General features: G+C 38.2%; 2 protein-coding genes and 1 long non-coding RNA gene across 7 annotated transcripts in view; 2 read left to right on the forward strand and 1 right to left on the reverse strand.

The window, feature by feature from the left end:
• LOC143186221 (membrane protein BRI3) overlaps window positions 1-25,226 on the forward strand; it is a 32,374-nt gene extending 7,148 nt beyond the window's left edge. For 3 of the 5 annotated variants that reach the window (XM_076389751.1, XM_076389753.1, XM_076389752.1), the window contains 2 exons: window positions 21,572-21,771; window positions 21,938-24,312. In XM_076389751.1, the coding sequence (XP_076245866.1) occupies window positions 21,572-21,771; window positions 21,938-22,069 (332 nt within the window). In that variant the 3' untranslated portion in view covers window positions 22,070-24,312. Of the gene's footprint in view, window positions 1-21,571; window positions 21,772-21,937; window positions 24,313-24,762 lie in introns of those variants that run through there. The other 2 variants (XM_076389754.1, XM_076389755.1) reach the window with 2 other exon arrangements.
• On the reverse strand, window positions 9,517-10,323 carry LOC143185914 (uncharacterized). Its single transcript, XM_076389242.1, has one exon. The coding sequence runs from the start codon at window positions 10,321-10,323 to the stop codon at window positions 9,523-9,525; it is 801 nt and encodes a 266-aa protein (XP_076245357.1). The 3' UTR covers window positions 9,517-9,522.
• On the forward strand, window positions 15,937-16,353 carry LOC143185751 (uncharacterized). Its single transcript, XR_013002953.1, has 2 exons — window positions 15,937-16,019; window positions 16,101-16,353. It is a non-coding gene; the product is annotated as an uncharacterized LOC143185751 (long non-coding RNA).
• Window positions 25,227-25,590: the final 364 nt, after the last annotated feature.

A 25,590-nucleotide genomic window follows, 5' to 3' on the forward strand; every position in this document is an offset into this window, starting at 1 on the left:
GGAAAGGCACCGGGATCTTCTCAATGGGGCGCAACTTACCCTGCCTTTACCCAGACGTCCTATTGTAATAAGCACAGCTCAGACATGATCTTATGTATTTTTTCACAAACGACGCCATCCCTGCGAACCAATAGTTCTTCCAGATTCGTCGTAAGGTTTTCTCCAATCCTAAGTGCTCTGTGTCGTCGTGACACAAACGACAAATCTAGAACCGTGCTACACGTGGCACAGCCCAAGCTGTCCAACCTCCTTCCAACCGTCTATAAACCTTGCCATTTCTCAACGCGTACTCGGAGAAATACTGTTTCGTCTCACTGTTACGAACATTCTCAATCAAGATCTGGCGAACTCGGCTCAGTTGTTCGTCTTGCATTTGGGCAGCTAGAATCCAATCTGCTTCGGTAATGTTCACTGGATACAGTTCGATTTCCCGTACCGGATTTTCTACTAATAGCATCAACATGCTGTATCTTAGTCCTCACTCGATATTTAACAGTGAATGTGAAATCCTGAACCTTCAGCCACTATCGACCGGCGCGTGGTATCAGGTCCTTCTTCGTGAAAGTGGTCTGTAACGACAAACTGTAACGACCGAAAAACTCAACCCGAGCAAGTATACCCGAAAATGACGAAGTGCCAGCACCATTGCCATCGCCTCCAATTCGTAGGAGTGGTATTTGCACTGGTTGTTGGTAGTTTGTTTACTAAAATATCCGACCACCTGCTGCTTGCCCTCAGCAGTAAACTGAAATAAGATGCGGGCACCGACCCGCAACGAACTAGCATCTGTGTGCAATTCCGTGCGAAGCGTGCTGTCAAATATTGCCAGTATTGGTCGTGTGGTAAGCACTTCCTTTATCCGTGCGACTGCCCTCTCTTGTTCGCATCCCCACATTCACTTCGTCTCCTTCTTTGTCAACATTGTTAACGGTGCTACTATCGTCGCGTATCCATTAATAAATTTTCTAAAATATCCCGCCAGGCTCAGAAACTAATCTCCTTAACGTTCGTCGGATTCGGCATTGCCAAAACAGCTTCCACTTTCTTACGTTCTGGCTTGATAAGTGTCAGTCGTTCTAATCTCTCCTGTATTGTCCTTGACGGTATGATTATATCGTCGACATACGGGAGCGCTCTAGTGTTTCTCAATGAACCCAATACGTCATTCATGAGCCTTTGGAAAGTAGCGAGCGCCGTTGGTCAGGGCGAAAAGCATCCTAATAAATTCGTAGTGGCCATCGGGTATTACAAACGCAGTTTTCTGTATAGAGTCAGCGCTCATCGGCACCTGATAATAACCCGAGGCCAAGTCCAAACCCGTAAAATACGCGTTTCCCCCTAGTCGGTCGTATTGGTCTTGAATCCGTGGCACGGGGGATCGATTCTTAACGGTTATCGCATTCAAGAGCCGGTAGTCAATACACAATCGATAATCACTTGCCTTCTACTTGACCAGGTTAATTGGACTCGCATACGGCGACTTGGACTCTCGAACAATGCCGTTGTCTAGCAGTTTTTGAATGATCTTTCGTACGGCTTCTCGCTCTGTCTCGGCTATCCGATACGGGTGATAATACACTGGCTTATCCGTCATACGGCGAATCTCCATTTCCGTGGTGGTTGTCTTCCCGAGTGTTTGCATTGACGTTGAGATACGATCAATATATGATCTCTAAAGGTCGCTTCCCATTGCTGTAATGGGCTCGTTCAGTCATAAATTGTGCGTGCTCGGCGAATTTTGTTCGGAAAGACGTTCCCACTAGGCGACAGCGATCGCGGTGCTTAGTCGCTTTGGGTTTTCCGGGCTCGTTTGGTGATTAAGCGAATCACGGTGCAGGCTCGCTGGGTACTTCAGACCCTCCTGCTCGTAGAGTTGACAGTTTCAAGTGGACGGCGAACGCGCTCGCGGCTCGAACTTACAGCAATTGGAAGCGACCTATAAGGTCCCTGCAGAGAATCTTGCTGTCCTCATCGATGTCCCCAAAGATCATCTGCTCAATTTCCGTCATTTCGTCACTCGAACAGACCTTTATGCTGTTCCCCCGAGTCTCTTCGATTATCGGCTGTCCTGACTCTTGATGAGTATGACGTGATCTTTATCCAAGAAATCGCGACCGATAATTGCCTCGTAGTGCATCGCATCCGAATCAATTATTACCGCTTGCACTTTCGTTGTGGATTCCATGATATTGATCGTGACCTCGGCAACTAGTCTGCTCGACGTTCTGGATCCCGCAAACCTCCGCAATTCCAGCTCTTTATCCGCAATTAGCTGAACCGTGAGTCGTATAGCTACCGGTTTCTGAATCAATGTCCTCGCGCTCTCGGTACCGACGAGACATGCTACCTTGCATTCATTGATCGTAGCCGGCAATACATACATATTATTTCTATCTCGACTTACCCGGGTCTCGTTGACTCTTTTCGCCTGGAAACAAAACTTGTTCAAATGCCCCGGCTTGCCGCAAATCCGGCAGGTGACTGGGTTCTTCAGGCATTGTGTCGAGAAGTGACCTGCGTCCCCGCAATTGAAGCAAGTAACCGATGGTCGCTGTCGTCCTTCTCGCGTCACTGGAAGTATCGCTATCGACGTCGAAGCCATCGGTTCGTGGTCGCTTTGTAACCAGTCCTGGGTAGAATACCGTCGGTCGCTGTGGCACCACCTTGGCACTCGTGGCATCGTCGAACACATGCTGGGCGTACCCTTTTAAATTGCGGGCGATGATGAGCATGATATTACCGTCGTTCCACGTATAACGACGCGCGAGTCGATCGACCCGTCGCACCCATTGCTCAATATCGGTCGATATCTTTGTCAATGATTTTGTTATAGTTATGGGTGAGGCCCGGTGTTCATTTTGGCGTCATTGTGTTCTATGAAGCTTTACGATTAAGATACAAGAAAAATCTGTTCCTATTCTGTCCAACTCCGTGTTTTATAGCTAATCTATGAAAAAATGACCATCGAAAATCGCAGCACTTTTCACACACTTGTATTTCTATTAATTTTTATCGGAACATGCGTTACAAAGTTCTTCGCCTGAGAATACTTCCTCTTCATCCAATATCGTTCCTTCTTCATCCTCTTCTTCTTCATTATCATCATCACCATCATCTTCTTCTGATGATTGTTCTTCTACACTTGATGTAGGTTCGGAAGGTAAGATCAATTGCATTGTTTCACTTAAAAAGTGGTTTGATCTTTTCTTCGTCGTCGGTCTTATACTGGATATCAGAGGATCGGAAGTAATTAATAATCTATTCAGTACGTCCATATTACATGCTTCTCTAGAACATTTTCGTGCATGATCTTCTCTATAACGACGAAAGTGTTTGTTTCTTGCCTCGGCTGCTTCTTCTGACAGTCTTCCAATAGGTAACATAGCATTTTCAACAATTAGTGGTCCGTGGATTAGTAATTTGTGCATGGTGGGTGACATAGGGTACCGCGAGTATAGTTTAACATATAGCCTTGCAGTGTCCATAGTATATGTTTCAAATTTATTTAAATCTATTTTATAACCGCTTGAGACAGTTTCTAATATGACTCTAAGTCTGTATATTAGTTCCACATCAATTCCAGTAATGGTAGCTGATAACTGATGGTTTGAGAAGAACCTGCGACTTGTATTTCCGTTATTTGTATTGCCGAAACCAGCTTTTGGTACGTCAACAGTAATTCCTATTTGAGCTTTAAACTCCTTTTGTATTACTTTCTTTCTTTCCGCGACTGAATGTTTTTCTTCTTTTGATCTTATTTGCCATTTTCGTATGTGTAATTTATAAGATAAATGCAGTAAATTTTCAAATATTTTTATTCTTGCATGCAGAATCGACAAAGTTTACAACCAGGTACGCTCGAGTTTCTCAGCAATATATGTCCGGAAACGCCTAGCTTAGGACCTATCACTGTACATAGAACTTACAGGAGGTAGTGCATCGCACAGACAGAAAATCAGCCTGCGTTTTATGCAATATAAAGTAGCATGTAACTAAAGAACTATGCATTTTCGGGCGTATGTGCATTTGAACTTGTAAGACGAAGTTGGGGAATTTGTTCGAATAAAGACGCAAGGCGTTTTCAAGACTACACGTTTACTTTACATGACGAAGGTCAGTACAAGAATGGTCTTATGAGCGTGATGACACCTTCGTCTGTATCGCCCCTTTCTGTGTTTATGGTACCCCCAGAGGTGCCCTACGTGACTGCCGATGGCGGAAGCGCGTTGATAAAAAGCACATGGCCTGTCCTAGTCATTTGCTTTCCTCAATTTCCTAACAAACTTTTTTAGTGTCTTTGTGTCTAGAACGTATCATCCAAAAATATACCACATGTTTGAAAACACCCTGTATAAGTTGTACCACGAAAAATTTTAATATTAGTTCTGGCTAGTGTATGATAGAATATTAAGTGCATGGTTAACAGTGTGCGGGTACCACCATGTTAATGTGTACCACGGTTGGATTCTTCGGACCTGCGCAATGCATAATAAAATATAAAATATCCCCCAGGCGATCCAATACCCTATAATATCCCAGTGGGTCTGACGCCTATCTTGTGTTCTATTGTGGCTACGTTTAGGAATGACAGCTAGTGCAAGTGAAAGTGACGTTGTTACGAAGTGGAAAAGGGTTGTCTTCACGAAGACTCACTGATCGCACGTAACAAATATTTATTGAAAGATAGGCGTTTTTACAAAGAGACAAGTACGCACTGGGTCGCGACTAAAGATACGTTGCGTTCGGTGTCCGGATTAGGTATAGAAGAGCGAGGCCTAGGTTGCTTCGGGTTTTATACCCTTCAAGTGGTGTCGTTGTGGGTGGTTTGGAATTTTGGCGGGAACTAAGGGATGCTCCTAATTGCCCAGACGAGATAATCGGAGGGATGCGGTCGACAGTACCAAGCACTTTAAGGGTACGTCTCCTTATCCTTAGTGGCGACGCTCAGGCGGCAGGGAAGAATGCAGGATGGATCGCTTAACACCCCTCCGTTTAGAATTAAAGTTCGTCCTCGAACTTTTGGGATGGTAACTTCACTCCAGTTCATATGGTGGGGCTTGAAGTCTAGGTCGTCTCCTTTCCTTCTTCTTGTAGGCAGCGGTACCTGCTCCTACGTTGACCCGTGCTGTATGATTTGGTGGGGGTGGTGGTGGCTCCGCGAAGGTGACCCTTGGACTAGGCGCTTCTTGTAACAAAGCTTCGCCTTGTGTAACTATATTATTGTCGTTAGAGCTGTGATGCGTATTATAACAATTTACATAGTATTGAGTACATGGTCTTGCTATACAAGATATTAGTTTGTGTATTTTGAATTTGTACAGAGCAAACGCTGCTACGCACCCGGTTAAAACTATCGACATCATTTTTATGATTGTCCATCTAGATTCGGAGGTGGATAAGGTTCGCATACGCTTTTCCATAGACTCAGCTTCTAAACGAATATTTTCTAGGCTACGTATTTTATCTGACATGGTGTCTGTGTCTGGGGAAATTTCTTCTATCTCCGGAATAAACGCTACTGTTAGATTTTCAGGTAAAGTGATATTTATATTTGGTAGGCCTAAGTTTAGATTTTCATGCGTAATTTTTACCTCATTGGACGCGTATAAAGTTGCGGACGTCGATATCATTAAACATCCAGGTTTTAGTCGCAGTATAAAAACTCCCTTTTTTGAAGTAGTGTCATGGAATCCATTTTTGCATGACACTTGCATATAATCATTAAATGGAACTATACCAATCCAGGCGTTATTCTGTTCAAGTTGGTGCCAAATTGAATGAGAAGTTTTAGCGAGTCCCATTGGACAGAATTTTGAGGGGTCTTCGTTTAGGTTCTTAGCACCTATACGAATGCAAGGGTCTTGCAAATTTATGGAGTATCGCGGTACATATCTGCGGCATATACGCTTGTTGTCTATTTTCTTGCACTGATCTAACTCGTACTTCGAAATCGGCATATATTCGAATGCGAAACGAATTCTAGTATTTCATACGGGACGGTTAATCGGATGTATTTCAAACCTAATTTGGGTTGATCGACAGCAGGGATCGCAATCAAATGGTGAGCCGTGAATTGTGTTTCCTCTGAAATTGGAATTCGAATTTCAAAGCAAATCTTTTCTTCTTTAAGTGTAACTATATTGATTGTGCTTGCACGTAGCACGTCGAAATGATTTTTGAGTTTTAGCGGTAAAACCGGTACATTTGTGCTATGCAACAGCATCCAAATGCTGGACGTCGATTAAGCTGGGATGTATTTGTCCTTGTTCCGCGTGCATGATAATGGCTTCTAATAACGCGAGGCTATCGGCAAACTCGTTAAGTAACTCGCCAAAAACTAAAATTTCCTCGAGTGCTGAGACTTCGTGCTGAAGTCCTTCGCTGATGTCGTTTAATTTATGAATAAGCATATTGGAATGGAAAGCAAGTTTCTTTTCGAACGCTTCTGCGTCTATCGCGGTAGATTTTAAAATGTGTGTTTCGTTCGCGATAAGTCTAACGAGTTTATTTTGGCTACTAATTACTTCGTCTATTTGCTTATTATAATATTCTGCGTCATCGTTTGACATAGTCCCGAATAATATCTTACTTAGATCGCCAACAAAGTTGAACCAGCCACGCTTTTGACGGGGCTCTTTATGTGTTATACCTAAACTAAAAAGTAGGTTACCCGAATACCTTTGCCATTGATGGAACCGATTTCGTTGTGATGTTAGGATTTGTTTTATGGTTCCGTGAGGTTTTGATTGTAACTTCGAAAGATCCCGCGAAAGGCATGCTTCAATTTGTTTGATCTCCGATAAATCATAGAAAATCACGATTTTCCATTCTTCATGGAAAATTCGTACGAGTCCCATATTGTCAAAATATATATTCGGCAGTTGGGTTAATTCCTCTACTGTGTATTCTGGTTCCATCATTGGTTTACACTGGCATACCACGAGGGTTACCCTGTAACAGAAGAAAGATTAGCATGTTTTAGTCTGTTTACATGTACGACTTCGTTTTTCCCTGATCGTCGAATTTTAACATTTTGGTCGCTTATAATCTGTAATATTTCAAAAGGACCTTCGAATTTAGGCGTTAATCCGCTAGATAACCTTCTACTTTCATTGGTCCGCATCCACACAAAATCTCCGATTTTATAGTTTCGGCTGCAAACAGTCTGATCGAACATCAGCTTAACTCGTTCCTTAAAATCTGTGAGCGTTTTCCTCGCCATTACTTCGCCTTTACGGATTTTAAATTTTAAGTGGTGTAAGTATTCGTGATACGTCTCGTTACCGTCGTCAATGATTTCGTTGAGGGAGGTCGGAGGTCTTCCGAATACCAGCTCGAAAGGAATCTGTCCTGTGCTGCTGTGTTCAGTAGAGTTGTAACAGTTTACAAAGAAAGGTAAAAGTTCATCCCAGTCTTTATCAGTCGATCGGTTTGTTCGCAAGTATTCCTTTAGACTTGCATGCATGCGTTCAAGACTTCCATTTGATTGAGGTCTGAAGGGAGAGGCAGTTACGTGATTAATTCGAAACATGGAGAAAAATTGTTCCGTAAGGTTTGAAATGAAATTTGATCCGTTGTCGGTCAGAACAGTTTTTGGCACTCCAAAACTTGGAATGTATTGCTCGACGAGAGTTCTCACAGTCGCTTCAGCCGTTGGAGTTTGAAGGGGGTAAGCCTGAATGAATTTCGTTAAATTGTCCTGTAAAGTTAAAATGTAAGAGTTTCTATTTTCTGTCGTTTCTAGTGGTCCGACGATGTCTAAAGAGATCTTTTCATTGAAGGCCCTTGCTGTATCGGTAATTTGCATAGGGGCTCGTTCCCGTTGACGATGTATTTTTTCCCTTTGACACTCCTCACATGAAGTGATAAAATCATGTACTTCTTGATGCATTCCCTCCCAATAGTACCTTTTGCTGAAGAGCTTCAGTGTCTTAGTTATTCCCTGATGGCCAAATTCCAAGGAACAATGGTATCGTTTAATCAGATCGGTCTTCTCCTGATGGTTATCGGGTTGCCTGAGAAATTCCGCTCCCAGTTCGATTATAATAAGTGGATCACTGAAGACTTCTTTCAACAAATTTTTCAACAAATTTTTCAACTCCTTTTTGTCGCCATAGTATAGGCTCTCCAGTTTGGCTAGGTTTATGTAGATGTGTTTAATATCTTCAGCAATAATGTCCTGAGCAATTTCAACCAAGATGTTTCGACAAGTTTCGGCGTCGAAGGTGTCGTACATTGCAGCGATGGTTAATAACTTCCCTTCTTCCTCTAATCTCACGAGCTGATTTCTATCGCTCCGTTCGAATTGTATTGGAAGTGCATCCTCAGATGCTGACTTCACGAATAAGAAGTTTTTTCTCCATCCAGGTGGTTTCACCTCGGTGAAATGGACTGGATTTCGGCTGAGGGCATCTGCAACAAAATTCTGTTTCCCTTTTATATATTTGATTTCGTGATCAAATTCCTCGAGTGCGATTCTCCATCGGATCAGTCTCGATAAAGGGTCCTTCAAGTTCATCAACCACCTCAGCGGTTGGTGATCTGTCTGGATCACGAATTTCTTCCCGTATAAGTAAGGTCGGAAATGTTTAGTGCTCCATACGATTGCGAGGAGCTCTTTCTCCGTCGTAGAGTAGTGCTGCTCAGCGGGATTTAAGCTTCTGCTGGCAAACGAGGCAGCCCTCCTGGGGTCTTGTTACTTGCATCTGTGGTGAGAACAAATGGCTTGGAGAAGTCTGGAAATTGTAATGTGCAAGAATGGTTTAGGTCGTTCTTTAAAATTCGGAACGCATTTCGTTGATCCGTATCGAAGCGAAAAGGTGTGCCTTTCTTTAGAAGGGCGTTTAGAAGAGCAGCTTTTTTACTAAAATCCTTAATGAATTTGCGATAATACCCGGCAAGGCCGAGAAATTGTTTTACTTGTTTGTCGTTTTTAGGTTCTGGGAAGTCCTCTACTGCCTTTAGTTTTTCGGGATTTGGTTTCACTCCGTCTTTTGTGATTACATGTCCAAGATAGGCCAATTCCGGTTTTAGATATTCACATTTGTCCCGGTTGGAGCTTAGTTTCTTTTCCCGGAGTCTGTTGAATAATTTCCTTAATTTTTCATTATGTTCCTCAAGCGTCTTTCCGAAGATTACAATATCATCTAGATATACAGGGTGTTTTTTTAAGTCCGAAAGAACTTCAAATGATAAAAAATAACACAAAAAATTGATTTTTAATAAAATTGTTTTATTCACTCGAAAGACCAAGACATGACATTAACATTTGAAAACGATTTCGGGCCACCACGGCTGTTCTTGACGTAGTGCATTCTGGACGTCCAATTTTGAGTCACTTTTTCGAGTACTGCTGGCCGTATGTTACAAATAATACGGATAATGTTGGCCTCCAAGGCGTCAATTGTTGCTGGTTTATCAGCATAAACCAGTGACTTCACGTGACCCCACAGGAAATAGTCGAGAGTTGTCAAATCGCACGACCTAGGAGGCCAATTGACAGGTCCATTTCTCGAAATCAACTTATCGCCAAATTTTGATTTCAATAAGTCGATGGTTGGTAGCGCCATCCTGTTGGAACCACATTTCGTCTAGATCAATGTCATCCATATTTTCAAACAAAAAATCATTGATCATGGTGCGGTAACGATCTCCATTGACTGTAACGCGAGCTCCGGCCTCATTTTTGAAGAAATAAGGTCCAATGATGCCACCAGCATGTAAACCGCACCAAACGGTGCATTTTTCTGGATGCAATGGAGTCTGTAGAGTCTCTTGTGGATTCGTCTCACTCAATATGCGGCAATTTTGCTTATTAACAAACCCGTTAAGCCAAAAATGAGCCTCATCGCTAAACACAATTTTGCGATAAAACAACGGGTCTGTTTCCAACTGCTCAAGAGCCCAATCGGCGAAAGAACGACGCATATGATGGTCTCGTGGCTTTAATTCCTGTACCAGCTGGATCTTATACGGGTGTAGGCTAAGATCTTTGCGCAAAATTTTCCACACGGTGGACGGACAGAGCCCCAATTCCGCCCCCTGACGACGAATTGATAAACTTGGATCTTCTTCCACACTTTCATTTACAGCGGCAATATTCTCATCAGTGCGCACATTCCTTTGGCGTGTTGGAGTTATTGCATCATTTAGAGAGTATGTGGTACGAAATCTATCCACAGTTCGACGGATGGCTTGTTCAGATGGACGATTATGTGCGCCATAAAATTCACGAAGTCGTCTATGAGTTGCTCGAATCGACGACTGATTTTCAAAGTAAATTTGGATAATTTGATAGCGTTGTTCAAGCGTGATTCTATTCATGGTGATTTGTCAGACTATACTGAACATAAATATCAACAAGAGCAGTCAGAACGACAGCTTGTATTAACAGTTGTCCCTATCGAAAGTTCTATCTAAGCTAAAAAAACACTCTTTATAAAGCAAATGGTGTCAATAAGTCCGGCGAAGAATCCGCTATCCATCATCCGCTGGAATGTGGCTGGTGCATTTTTCAATTCGAATGGCATTCCAGTATATTCAAAGTGTCCCTCTGAGGTGGAGAAGGCAGTTTTTTCGGCGTGCTCCTTCTTCATCGGGATTTGATGAAATCCGCTAGCTAAATCGAAAGCTGAAAAATATCTAGCTTGTCCCAATGAATCCAAGATCTCGTCGATATTAGGTAACGGATAAGAGTCTTGAGGCGTTTTTGAGTTTAATTCGCGGAAATCTACAACCACTCTCCATTTAGTTTTTCCCGAGGCGTCATGCTTCTTTGGAACTACCCAAAGTGGTGAGTTATATGGAGATTTACTGGGTTTAACAATACCCTTGTCTAGCATTTCACTAACTTGTTTTGAGATCTCCGCCTTGTGCGCTGCGGGATAACGAAACTGTTTTATGTTTACGGGTCGGTCGTCATTGGTATCTATTCTATGCTCAGTCAGGTTGGTCTCAGGCAATGGGTCTCCAGGCAGTGCAAAAATGTCGGGGTACAATCGAATAATGTCCCAAATTTCTTTCGAATCTTTCGAGTTGATATGGGATAAGCGAGTGTTTTGACGTAGAAGCTCTTCGCGTTCTGGACTTACTTTCGGCAGTGCTTCGCGACATGTGAAAATAATTTCTTGTTTTGCGGTATCAATTTTTATACCTTCGGACTTCATCATGTCTAATCCGATTAACCCATCATATTCTCCTAAGATTCCACTTTCTACTACAGGGTGGTCCTTTTAAAAATTGGAATTTCATTTTGCTATAAAAAAAAAACGGCTTAATATTTTTCATTGGTTGAACATTTATTCAAAAGGTTGTTTCATGACATTTATTTATGAAATATGATTTCGGTCAAATGACCACCACGGCTGACTTGACAGTAGTCTACCCGGTCCACCCAATTTTTGAGTATATTTTCGATGGTTGCAGTCATAATCGCACCAATAGCAGCTTCAATTTCGACCTTGAGGTCTTGAACTGTTTCTGGATTGTTGGCGTAACATTTGTCTTTTACCGCTCCCCAAAGATAATAATCCAATGGCGTCAAATCGCAGCTTCTTGCTGGCCAATTCACATAAGCATTTCTGCTGATTATCCGATTTCCAAAGACTGGTCGCAAAACATTGATTGTGGCGTTCGCTGTGTGACACGTAGCGCCGTCTTGTTGAAACCAAATATCGTCCAAGTCTTCATCTTCAATTTGTTCGAAGAACCAATCGTTCAACATTGCGCGGTAGCGCTTGCCATTGACGGTTACGGCTACTCTTTCTTCATTTTCGAAGAAAAATGGGCCGATGATGCCGCCAGACCAAAATCCGCACCAAACAGTCACTCGTTGTGGGTGAATTGGCTTCTCTACGACAACGTGTGGGTTTTCTGTGCCCCAGATGCGACAGTTTTGCTTATTAACATAACCACCGAGGTGAAAATGAGCTTCGTTCGAAAAGATGATTTTTCGGTAAAATTCGCCATCCTCGGCCAAACGATCCTTGGCCCAATTTGTGAACTGCAGACGTTTCGGGTGGTCAATTGCCTTTAGCTGTTGCGAAAATTGAATTTTATATGGCTTTATAGCAAGATCTTTACGCAAAATTCGCATCAAAAAAGTGCGTGAAATGTCCAATTGTGAAGAACGATGACGAGTTGATGTTGATGGTTGATTACGCACACTTTCAGCAACAGCAGCAATATTTTCGGTTGAGCGCACTGGACGAGTACGTACACGAGTTGGTTTATCCACCAACATTCCAGTTTCACGAACTCGCTTTACGAATTGATCCACAAATTGAGATTTTGGCACATTTTTTTTGTTAAATTTTCTCTTCAAATATCTCACAGTTTGAGTTGAAGACTCACCACTTTGGAAATAAGTTTTTAATATTTCCCAACTTTCTTGAAGCGAATAGCGACCCATTTCGTCAATTTCAGAGGTTATAATAAATGACAGTCACTTTCCGAATGACGTTTGACGTTTCTAAAGTCAAATAACTGCTAGTTCAAATTCCAAACACTAGATGGACCACCCTGTATTTAGTAGAGATGTGGTACTTGTTTCTGGATTATGCATATTTGCATCTTCCAATAATGAAGATCTAAGATAAGTCTTGTGCACATCTTTCTCGGGGGCAGACCTTTCTATATGCAATACATTTTTCACATGAGAAAATTTAAATAATATTTCACTGAATACTTTTGAAACTTTATTTACCTCATGTTTTCCTACTAATAATATGTCGGATTGTTGGTATTTTTTACCAATAATGGTCTCGGATGCATTTTTCGAATATCTGTGATTCTAAAATGAGCATTACATACTCTGTATTTTGTATAATTGGATGTTGCATTTTTTTTGATCCCACAAAATTGCAACCACTCATTTTGTCTACAAAGTGTTACACCACGACATATTAGTAATTATATAAACAAGTAGCATATTTATTAAAGTTTATACTTACATATGCAGCTCTTTTAGAATACTGAATAGTCTGCAACAGTTCTCCTTCCTTTCTCTATTGCAAATGCAACATCGTAAATGTATATTTTTGGCTTCACAACAACACTCGACACTACTCAATACTATAATTAAGCGCTCTGTTATAAAAACACATCTGTTCTACTTAAAGAACTGGGGCGAAGAAAGCGTACAATAAAGAATTGGAAGAATGGCGTAGCCTAGTTGGCGTCGGCATGTATAAGAAAAGTACCAGAAAGGAAATAGAATTCATTATTTCTGTGAATTCTTTTCCTTCTGACCTGACAGAAGATGCTGTAAAAAGGAGATACAGCAGCTTCCGCTCTACTTAATCCTCTTCGGTTAGAAGATCCTTACAGATGAGCGGCGTAACCTAGTGACTAAAGTGATGTGTTGCTAGGCTTGGAGGACTCGTGTTCGATTCTTGATGGATTCATATTTTTCTTTCAATTTTTTATTTTTCAATAAAAGAATTTAATTCTTATATATATTCTTAAGATATTATTATATCTTAATTCTCGTGAGGATTCTATAAAAATATACGCCATTATTCATGACCAATTACCGTCACCTGCTTTCAAAGATATGATAGAGTATGCATGGTACGCTATGAAATTAATAGACAATTGGAACATATTTCAGAACGTATGGGAGGTGTGTTTTCCAAAAATCTTATAAAAACGGAAATGTAACTGTGGTAATGTAAGTTTCATCAGATGTGCATGGTGCAAAACCATACTTTGTTTTATGTGTTTTTATGATACCTATCACTCCAAAAACTACAAAAATATTACCATACGATAACACCTGATTTATATGATTATAGTGTATTATCATAATGTAGCCTATTAATTTTTACTAGTCAATATATACACCTTTTTACAATTCTGTTCTCCTACATATACGTACATATTATTAATATTACTACAGCGCCATTTGTTTGAATAAAATGTTAACGACTATACCCGGAGCTGCTATCACAGCTCCACTTTACAATTAAAGTATACGAGGTCACATATTCCAATTCTTCAAACAAGATGTCTTTTATACAACAAATCCGTTCTACTGTATGATTGAGTAAAGTCTCACTTCAGCTGATGTTTCTGTAACAATTATACAATCTTCTTCTGGATAACTTCTTCTTTCTTTCCTTCTTGTGTTTTGTAGTAAAGTGGAAAAGCCTTAAGTTTTATATTTAAAAGTTCATCTCGGATAGAGTTATACTGCGATGTATTGAAATTTGAAGTTACTATTAGTGATAAAGCATTTTCTACACTAATAATTTTTTCCTCTTTTTCATTATTGGATTTACGAATTTTCTTTATTTGAGTAGCTCTTTGAGGAGATGGTTTACACAATTCGTTTGCAATATTAGCAGCATCCCTTTTTTAATTTTTTCTTAGTGATAATACAGTTGTTGTATTAAGTTCTTCGTCAGAAAATGACTTTGATAAAGCTGAAATTCTTTGTTTTTTTACGTAATCAGAACAGTCTGCAAAATCTGTACGTGGTCGACCATAAGTTCTAGAAGAAGATGGTGAACTTTGTACAATAGATGGTATATCCAATTTCATACTCAGCTATTCTTTAAATATAGAATTAAAAATATCTAATTTCTTGCCACTTTTATGCCATCTATATATCATTCTTTTGCACACTAATTTCGAAAATTCATTAATTTTATTTATAGTTCTACTATCCTCTGCAGAAATAGACAGTTTCAGTATAATATATGCTATGTAGGTGCTGTTCTAACGGTTTATTTTCTTCCTCAATAATTACAGTTGGAAGTACTTGAGTCAACTGTCGTTGGCCGCACTTCTTGTCAGCTCGAAAACTGCACGTGGAAACCTTGCGCCCTCTTTTTTTGTTTTGCACGCGAGTGCTGACCAATCAGCCGGCTTGTCGACTTACTTCCGCACCCTCTATTTTCTTACTTCGTAAGCTAACCTAAGAACAAGCGCGGGACAACTTGGGGAAAGGCACCCCCATGGAAAACTCCGATGACTCATCGGAATTTCCTTTAGGCCCTCGCTCGACGGCGCGGTTGATCTCGGTGTCCACCGCCGGTCACGCTCTCGCGGACCCAACACCGTTGGGCCTTCCAGAAATTCAGGGGTTTATGATGCCTGTATTAGCTATTGAGGCCTAAAACGAAACTTGACGACAACATGCTTATAAAAGAGAAAGTTACTTGACTTTCTCAAAAATAGCTTTCCATAGTTACTGGCGTCCTAAACCCTGTCACCATTTGCACGCCAAATGTTTCCCTTTGTGTGTGTGGATGTGCGCTACAGCTATTATATTTTCTTGGCCTTCTGTTTTTGCAGAGTGCCACACGTTAAAAACGTCTTGATTACGAATGTCTGAAATAGATATCGAAAGTAGCACCTAATATTTCAATAATTTCAATAATAACCTTTAAATCGCATAAAATCGCAAAACTGGCTCTAGCGGAGTTTCTAGAGCTAAGTATGTAGATTACAAAAATGTATTCGAATTTTGTCGCCTTTTGCTGCCAGCTTTTATACATACAATAATATACTTTGATTTTCTAAATGTTAATAATATTATAATTATTTTAGATAAGTATATAAAGATACCATTATATGAAGTTATACTTGGTACACTTTAAAATAGCACAAGGGTTTCGAGACCTAGTATTTACTATGAAAGATATATATGAAATTCGAAAAAGAATGATTTCTACGCTTATATTTACAATGCCTGTTTGTGCCTCAGAAACACGTGTATATTACTAAACCTTTGAGGTTATAAATGCAGCAGTCATTTGTTTGCCTAGCAACATCAAATTTAATAGGAATCTATGAAGTCAGTTTTTTATTTTCGCCGAACTAGATAACAAGAATCCTAAGAAAGGCCTACTGTGCGTTGCCTTCGAATATCGGCGGGAAAGAGCAGTTAATTCCCAAGCCTGGTTTAGAATATGACAAAGAGACCGAGGTTCGCGCAACGCAATGCCTTTTATTTAGAAAAAGAAATGTTTAACCAAGGTGTATTACTACAGAATAAAAACTAAATGAGTACGCAAGTATGTTGACAGTATATCGTGGAACATAAACGAGACAAACTATAACTATGAATATAGCTGATTTATTTTAATACTATGAAGGCAGGTGTTGGATTCCGAGTTTATGGAATTGAGTACAACACTTTTTAAAATCTAACAAGAGTTTATTCAACTAAGGTTGCGATGTCTTACAAATGTGAGCGTAGAAGTTTTGTACAAGAAAATCTCTCTCTGTCCGACGTTGCGTTTTCGGAGTCGATATATATAGGCTGTGATAATGACGTGAAAGAGAGTGGGGAAAGAACAACGTGGAAGGAACTAGGAAAAGGGACAAAGGTACATGGTGACTAAGGTTGCTGTGCAAAATATTTGGAGAGGAATGACTAATGATGCGCTGGCGTTTACGTGCGATTATGTTTGACTGACGAGTACACAACACAGGCACATGTTATGTAGTCCGCCGTAACAGGATTTGGATATCGATATATTAATCGATGACCCCCCATTAACCAGGCGTCCCAGCGAGTTGATCACACCAAGCTGGATGTTCTCAGCGAGAAGAGCCTGAACAATATGATTGAACAGCAAAGCACAATTTGGTACACTGTACCAAAACAGTGCGCAGCACGACACGGTTTTTGCGCTAGATGCCCGCACGGCACGAACCTTCCAAATCTCACAAAGTCTTGTGCAGCTAAGGCACATTCAAGAGTATTATATTCACTGGTGCAGCACGGCAGCCCAAACCCAATCAGATGGTGGACCGTTCAATTGTATAGCTGGACACGTTCAACTGAGACTACTCGCAAACTATTACTCAATAAAGGGATTACGATAACTCGAGACCAAATCACGACAGGATTTTTCGATGCGTATCGATACGGTCTTAACCCAACGCTAGACTACCAAAAAACAGAAGATGGTGTGCCCTCGTCACTGCCGTGTCTGCGCCTTTCGTGACCCTGCTCCTCCGATTTCTAAATTCTTCCCAGAAATTAAAAAAATTTTAAAAATAGGTGTACGTTCACTCTTTTCATTGCCTTTCATTGCCCATTGTTTAGAATCTAAAATATAAAAAATTAAAATATAAAAAAAGAAAATAAAATATCGTTCCCTTGTTTTTGTATGGAACGGTTCATGCTAGAGTCGGGCTGTTCTGCGACAGGGGATGAATTTTCCCTTTCCTTCAGTCTGCTATTTCCTTTTATACCCTCCACGGCTTTTTCGGCTCCGGCACCCTTTGACACTGAAGCCCCACCTTGGAACGTATACCAAGCATCCTTTCCTTTTTCAGCCATCTTTTGGGTAGATCTTTTGCGACGACTGTTGAATAGACAATCGATATCCCGCTGTTGAGAACATGGAAAGGAGGGCCTGATGCACTAAGGCATGCCGGATTAGAAACAGTGGTAATGAATGTGGGAGGAAACGGCAGATTAGAGGAAAGGAAAAATCCGTTGCCTGCCTCAGAGCAGCCAGATTTTAGTATGAACTATTCGGTTGAAAAACAAGGAAACGATGTTTTTACTAGTGACACTGAACGCGATTTTATGATACGGACACGGATCGGACACTGCCAAGTGTGAATCACTTCATTCTAAAACTAAAGAATGATACTTTTTAACACTGTTACGGACGCCGTGTCGGATGGCAATGTTCCGTTACAATACGACTACGTGTGAATCCTCCTTTAAGAAAAATAAGATATTACACAATTATAATAAATCTTGTAATAATATACTAAATAAATTATGTATTATTTTCATTGGAATAATAATCACTTTTCCATAGTAAATCTGTCGTATATTTTCAATATTTCAATAGTTCAATGTATATATTATTTACCTTCACACAAATTGACGTTCACGACATTCACACATAAAGAAAAACAAAAATGTACTTATTTTATAGTCATTTATCAAATTAATAAGTTATTGGCAACTTCGTATTTTGCAACTCTTCAATTCCTTTTCATTGGATAATTGATAACGTTACGTAACAAAAATTAAATAACTCATTATATTATTAAATAAGTTGATTTAATTCAAAAAAGTGCGTAGCATTTTCCTTTAGGCTAAAATCCGTTTGATTAACAATAATCAAATCTTTATTCAATGTCACAAACAGGGGTGAAATTTCCCCCGGAAAACCTCAAAAAGGTAAAAAAGCCACGCCAAGTATATACGTCCACTACAAACATTAACCCTACAAGAACCAGTCCCCCACAAAAAGTCAATAATTTACAAAAACCAATTTAAACTATTAGGATAAACAAATCCCTGAAAATCATTGAAAAACGTCAAGCACAATAATTTAATCTTTTTAGGTAAAAATAAATTCTTCGATAGAAATAATATTTAAAGGGATATTTCTTGGGGCTGCTCAATGTTTTGGTAAAAGATTAAATTATTGCGCTTGTTATTTTCCAATGATTTCAATGATTTGTTTCCACTAATATCTTAAACTAGTTTTTGCAACTGATTGATTTTTCATAGAGCATTGGTTCCTGTAGGCCTAATTTTTGTAAACGATATACAGAATGTCCCAACGAATACTGTTCAGTACGTTATTTCCTAAAGTATTAGAGATAAAAAAGATTGTTTATACAGGATTGCATGGTTCGACGGAGCCAATTTATTAGCGGAGGTGAATTTTTTGTAACGTTATTATTACATGAGATATGATGGTCAAGTTTGGTTTTTTAAATGGAACTATATATTTTTTTACAGATCAGTTGATAGTGTGTTTACTTTTTTTAATTAATTTTCGAGATATTACGCCTACGAATTGAGTGATTTTCGTCGGAAGAGAACCGTAGTATCGGTTTCAAGGAGTAATGCCTAACACGCGCCATTGGGAGGGAACAATAGATCGCCCCGCAGTACCTGCTGGTCAGAAAGGTTCTCTTTCGACGAAGATCACTAAATTTGAAACACACTATCAACTGATCTGTAAAAAAATATATAGTTCCATTTAGAAAACCAAACTTAACCATCATATCTCATGTAATAATAATGTTATAAAAAATTCGCCTTCACTAATAAATTGGCCCCTTTGAACCGTGCAATCCTATATGAACAATTTTGTTTAATCTCTAATACTTAAGGAATTAACGTATTGTGCAGTGTTCGCTGGGACACCCTGTATATGTATACTTCGCGTGACTTTCTTACCTTTCTATGGTTTTTTGAGGGGATTGAACATTATCCCAATTCATTTATACTACGTTTATTATACTAGTTATGTATATGAAAATTTATACTAGTGTGGAGGTGACTGGTTGTTGGGAGTGGATACATTCAACGCCCGAATCTCAAGCAAACTCGGTTTTTATTGACGCTATACAGAGTCTCGCGACGACCGCGTAACCATGTTCGTTGTTCACTGCGTTCTCGCGTTTTGGTCCAGTCACACCCCATTCGAAACCTTCTTATAATCTCACATGCGCTCACACACTCCCAACACTCATTCTTTTTCTCTCTCACGGATTCGTTCTCACTCTAAACTAATCACTCGTATCCTTATGCGACACTCGATGCGCTCTTCCAAACATCCTGTCGAAATCATACCTCACGCTAACAGTCGCTCATTCATTCAGACGCATTCCAATCTTAAACTAAACAATTGACAGGGACGTGGCGCCGGCTTGTCGCCGCCACACTAGTTATGTACATATACAGGGTGTAACAAAAATGTCGCAGTTCCTTAAAAGGGGTGATTTAGGAGGTGATTTGAAACAACTTTTTCCTTAGCGAAAATGTAAGATGAGGCTTCGTTAACGAGTTATTAACGAAAAACACCGGCCAATGAGAGCGCGAGTTTGCCGCCCGAGCGACCGCGGTAGCGTTGGGTACGCGCGCTAGATGCTACAGTTGTACTCCGAACAAGAAAGTCGTCATACATCCAAGAAAATAGCATTAGTATGAAAACTGAAAGTGACATAATAAATAACACCGAGTCCTTTTTTTGTTTATCACTTGAAGTGAATAATTACTTAAAATCGAGGAAAACTACGTGCAACGTAAAAACACGAATATGTAAATCTCTTATTCGCATAACGTATAAACGAAAAAGCAATACAACGAAAAATAAAGGAAGAAAAGAACAAACTTCACCTGTAGTTTGTAAACCTGTGTCACTGGGTCACTGTACCGATCCTGGTCATCGACCGTCGAAATGGTTTATGATAGGGCACGCGTTTAGGTAATTTATGGCTTTATTGCTTTGGTTTCGAAGGAGACATGATCTCGGAGTGTCCGAACAAAGAAGGTCTGAGGTGCTTAAACTACGTGGGGGGTACAAGGAGCTTCTTTGGAAAAATTCTACCCTGCCATAAACCATTCCAGAGGTCGATGACCAGTATCGGTACAGTGACCCAGTGACACAGATTTACAAACTACAGATGAATTGCATTTAATTCATTAATGATTATTATTTTTTAAATCTAACGCAGACTACTTTCAACGTTTCTATCTTCAACGTTAATTCTCCAATTCTCCGTTCGTTTCTTTTGTTGCATTGCTTTTTCGTTTATACGTTATGCAAATATTTTCACACTAATGCTATTTCCTTCGACACATGTCGACTTTCTTGTTCGGAGTACAACCGTAGCGCCCAGCGCGTACCCAACGCTACCGCAGTCGCTCGAACGGCAAACTCGCGCTCTCATTGGCCGGTGTTTTTCATTAATAACTCGTTAACGAAGCCTCATCTTACATTTTCGCTAAGGAAAAAGTTGTTTCAAATCACCCCCTGAATCACCCCTTTTAAGGAACTGCGACATTTTTGTTACACCCTGTATATGAAGATGCACTAAACTAGTAAAATATAATTTTAGATATCAATAATAAAGTTTCATTAAAAAAAGATTTAATCTATTTCTTTAATCTAGACACATCACTAGAAAGTCAAACTTAGTTATGGTCCAGGTACTTTTGCAAGTAATTGTAGTTCATAGTATTCTGTTAGAAATTTATCGCTCAATTAAAAAATTTACTGCAGCCAATATAACTAAAATAGTAATAACCTTTTTTTTAAAAGGTAGGTATGTGTCTAGTAAAATTTATTATAATTACAATATACTATTAAGCAACTGTGGCGTATGTATGTATATTATTCAGCAGGAAATGTACGTTCATAATAATAAATAAATTTAAAAATACGTCCAAATGAATATCTAGTATCCTTTTTTGTTTAATAATGCAAATATCAGAAGTATTAATTTCATTGAATTAATGCTTGTTTTATGCATTTAATTGAAATTCCAGTACGTCTTCACTGCTACAACAAGCCATCTATTATTGTTTTTATATGCTGATACCAAGATGTCATATTTATAATAGAGTTGATATGTATAATGTTGATGATAGAGGTGATTATTACTTTAAACATTGTTGATAAGTGTATGGAATCTTCGATTTGCCCTATATTGTGAATTTGTGGGATTTACTTACTCTTTGCTAATTAGACTGTTAATTCCGTACAAAAATTACAATATTTTGCTTCTGTTAGAAGTTCTTTAGCTTAAAGTTATAATTAACATTAGTAGTTAATGTAAAATAAATTTTACGTAGCAAATACTTCGAAGAAACCACCTATTGGAAATAGTACAACACAATATGGAGGATCTGTTACTTCGCCTAAATCTACAGGATCTATTCCTAGCACTGGTGCAACTAGTAACTTTAACTATGTACCGTCTTATGGTTCTACAGAATCGGTTACTATAGTCCCCCCAGAAATTATTTTAGTTGGTGGATGCCCTGCTTGTAGAGTAAGTACATTTTTAGTATTCAAAGAAAGTATTAATGAACTTATTGTTGCACCTACATTGAAAACAAAATTTTACCAATATCTAGAAAATAGTAATGTATCAGAATATTAATATCATTTTAACACATTTGAATAATAAGCAATTACAATGAATTTCTCACGTATAGATGGGTGTAATGGAGGATGATTACACATGTTTGGGATTACTGTGTGCTATTCTGTTCTTCCCTATTGGAATAATTTGTTGCTTATTGTTAAAAACACGCCGTTGTTCCAACTGTGGTGTCTATTTCGGTTAATGTATTATTATAATAGTAATATAATACAAAGTTAAGAAGTAAGTTAAGAAGTAGATATAGTGAAGTCTGTATCGTAATTTAAATGTAAGAACAAATATATTAAATTAAGTTTTTAGTGATATTTTGCAACCATGATAATCTGAACAATGTAAGAAGCAAATAATGTCTAAACAGTCAACAGGGTATACATACACATACACACAGGGTGATTCACGCAAGTGTAACAAGCCGTACGTTTTTTGTTTTCCGTTGAAGTTACAAGAAAATGTCAGAGAATAAAATGAATGCTTTCAAGGGTGGCACAAGGTGGTATCATTTCTTTTTCTCTAGGTGAACACATAAAGGTCATATGAAGGTTATGGTCGTTTTTTTAAAGGGAACCCTACCTTTTTTTCTTATACATGTCGAATCTTCTTGTTATTCTACGTAAGAAGATTGTTTGAAGAGTCATCTGTATTAAAAATGTTCAAACGCTTATCGATCACATTTTAAACATTTCGTACAATATGTTTTAAATGATTTCATTACCTAATTCAGTTGTACAATGATATAAGGAGTGTTTATGTAAAGTGCTACGTAAATATAAGCGTTTGAACATCTCCTTTAATAAAGAAAATTGTTGAGTATCTCTTGTGAAATATTCATTTGTTGGTTATGTTACGCTAGTACTTTTCTACATAGTATAACAAGAAGATTCGGTATGCAGAAAAAAAAGGTAGGGTTTTGTTTAAAAAAATGAGCATGACTTTCATACGACCTTTACGTGTTCATCTAGAGGAAAACTAATTATACCACTGTGTGCCTTCCCCAAAACTATTCATTCTTTTCCTGTAATGTTTTCTTTTAACTTCAACCAAAAAAAAGACATGACTTGTTACAGTTGCGTGAATTACCCTATAATATACTAAGTGATAATTTTATATAACAAATAAAAAATAAGATTTGTTTTATGAAGTGTTTCTTAATTAACCTTATACAGAATAATGTTATATTGTTATACGATCCACATGTTTTCTATGTATTTAAGACTTTTTAAAACACATTGAAAATACAATATTATAAAATACTATAAGAGAGATTCTGATTAACATTGTTGCATTTTATTAGTCTATATTTTACAATATCGATAAATACTTTGTACTATTATACATTTTAAAATACCATAATAGTATACAGGGTATTCCGGTAATGGTGGTACAACCAGGCAAGGAGTGATTCCTCATGAAAGAATAAGTCGATAATGCAAAATAAAGTTTTGTCATAGATATTTAAAAATTTGTCGCATACACATGTTATTTATTCATAAAATCATTAGAATGATAGTAGCATTGGCAAAAAGCAGATAATAACATTTTTTATGTTTCTTAATACTAGCACGAACAGAAACAGAATTCTGACAAATCGAAACGTACCTGCTAATACAGTTAAATTTGTCGAGTATATTTACCAATTTTCAAACTCGATTTTCTCAAAAATGAAGCCTTGCGCTAGAAAATTTTATTTTGCACTTTCGACTTATTTTTTCATAAGTATTCACCTTTTGTTTGGTTGTAGCACTATTGCTGGAACACCCTGTATATTTTCTAAAAGTTCTAATTAAGTGATAAAAGATGTAATTCTATAGCTGAGAACCAAATTAAGTTAAGACTCTTTTGTAATTTTTCAGGAAAACAGAAAAACAGCTTTAATTATATACATTTCATAACACTATACTTAAAGTAGTTTATACCATTAAATATTTTTAATTTATAACATAACATAAGCATGCATTATTCTGATAAAATGAAGGAGAAGCAGTAAGACGATATTAATATTTCAGTTTTAATAAAAATAAATGGTTAGTTTGATTCTCAGTTACAGAATTATTCAGAATGTGTCTAATACAAGATGAAGTAATGTACCAGACAATATGCAAATGCAAAGGTGTTCAAAATAGATTAATAGATTGAAACTTTTGCAAAATTTATAAGTTGAATATAAAACCGATTTATTTAATAAAATAAATTGATTCAATAAAATTTGTAAATAACACGTTTATAAATTTTGTATATACAACTAAACATTTTTGTACTGTTTAGTGCATATTTATTAAAATTTCCTAAAACTCGTCTGAAACGTTTGAATCTCAAGGAAAGCAATGAAAAATTTTCTTCCTTATAATTAATAGTTTGCCCTAAGCAAAAAGTGTTATATTTTGTAGTGGTGGGAGGAAATGAATTGTTGATATAAAAATAAATTTGCCGAAACAATTTTTGTAAAATTCTTTACTATGTATGTAACACATGTAGTACTTGCTTTGCTGGCCTTGATCCAGGACTCTTATCAAATCATGTATCCGAAGAGGATAGTGTTCCAAGAATTTGATCGAGTGAGTGAATACGAAACCTTGAGGATGTACAGAGTAGAACGCAGAACTGTCCAGCGTGATACGATTCATGCGCTTTCTTCCCTTTCCAATGACTAGTAACCATACAGCGGACCTGTGTTGTCATCAGCGTTACTACAGTCCAATTTTTTAGAGTTGAGTCCTGGTGGCTAAGTACTCTAACTTGCGATGTTGTTGCTTTTCTAGCTCGTGAATGGTCCTTCTCTCACGTGACGCGCACTCTACTCATTGGGCCTTAAACAATTATATACGAATACTTAATCGTGGGTTATATTTTTGTCTGGCATCTGTCGTCTCTCCTTTTCAGCAGGGCCACCTAGTGCTATTTCAATGGTACTTGATAAGGATGTCGAATTCTATTGGCACTTTAGTTGCAATTGTAGCAACGCTGGTTATCATGGAGCTGCGCGACGCGACGCTAAAGAGGCGGCAATGACCATTGAGCTCTATTACAACTGGAGAGCGAACAGGGCGATCGGGACCGGTCAGATAGAGAGGTCCAGATGCATGCGTTGCTGTCGCAGTCTCACTTATAGGCTATGAATGTACATACAATGCATGCTATTAGATTGCTTCGTCTGCGGGAACATTATTCATATTCCTTACAGCATGATTTTCAGTAAATAAAAATAATAAAGGATAAAATAAATGTTGTAAAACATATAAAATGGATTAAGGTATTTTTGTACATTTAATTTATTAGTAATAATGTACATGTAATAAGTGGCCGATTATTAAAGGGTACAAGACTCCGTTTACGGTTTACAATCGCACAATGGAAATAAAATGAGTTGGATATGTTACAATTAGTCATGATTATTATTTATTGAAAATTATAATGTACATTTCATTTTTATTAATCATAATACAATTTAGTATTAATCAATAACACTTCTTCATGTCTTCCATATTATACATTGCAAAGTGATACATACATATACAATTCAGTTTTCATCAAATGTTTACCCTAATACTTACATGATTTATTGTGCAGATTTACACTACAGTAAGTAAGAAAAAAAGATATATTAGTATATTACAGTTTTTTGCGTATTGGAAGTCGATGCATGCATAAAAATATATATATGGAAATAAAACATACACAAACAATATAGTAATAATAAGCAATAAAAAA

The sequence above is a fragment of the Calliopsis andreniformis genome, chromosome 12, assembly GCF_051401765.1.
Source record: "Calliopsis andreniformis isolate RMS-2024a chromosome 12, iyCalAndr_principal, whole genome shotgun sequence".
In the NCBI taxonomy this organism is placed as follows: Eukaryota; Metazoa; Arthropoda; class Insecta; order Hymenoptera; family Andrenidae; genus Calliopsis; species Calliopsis andreniformis.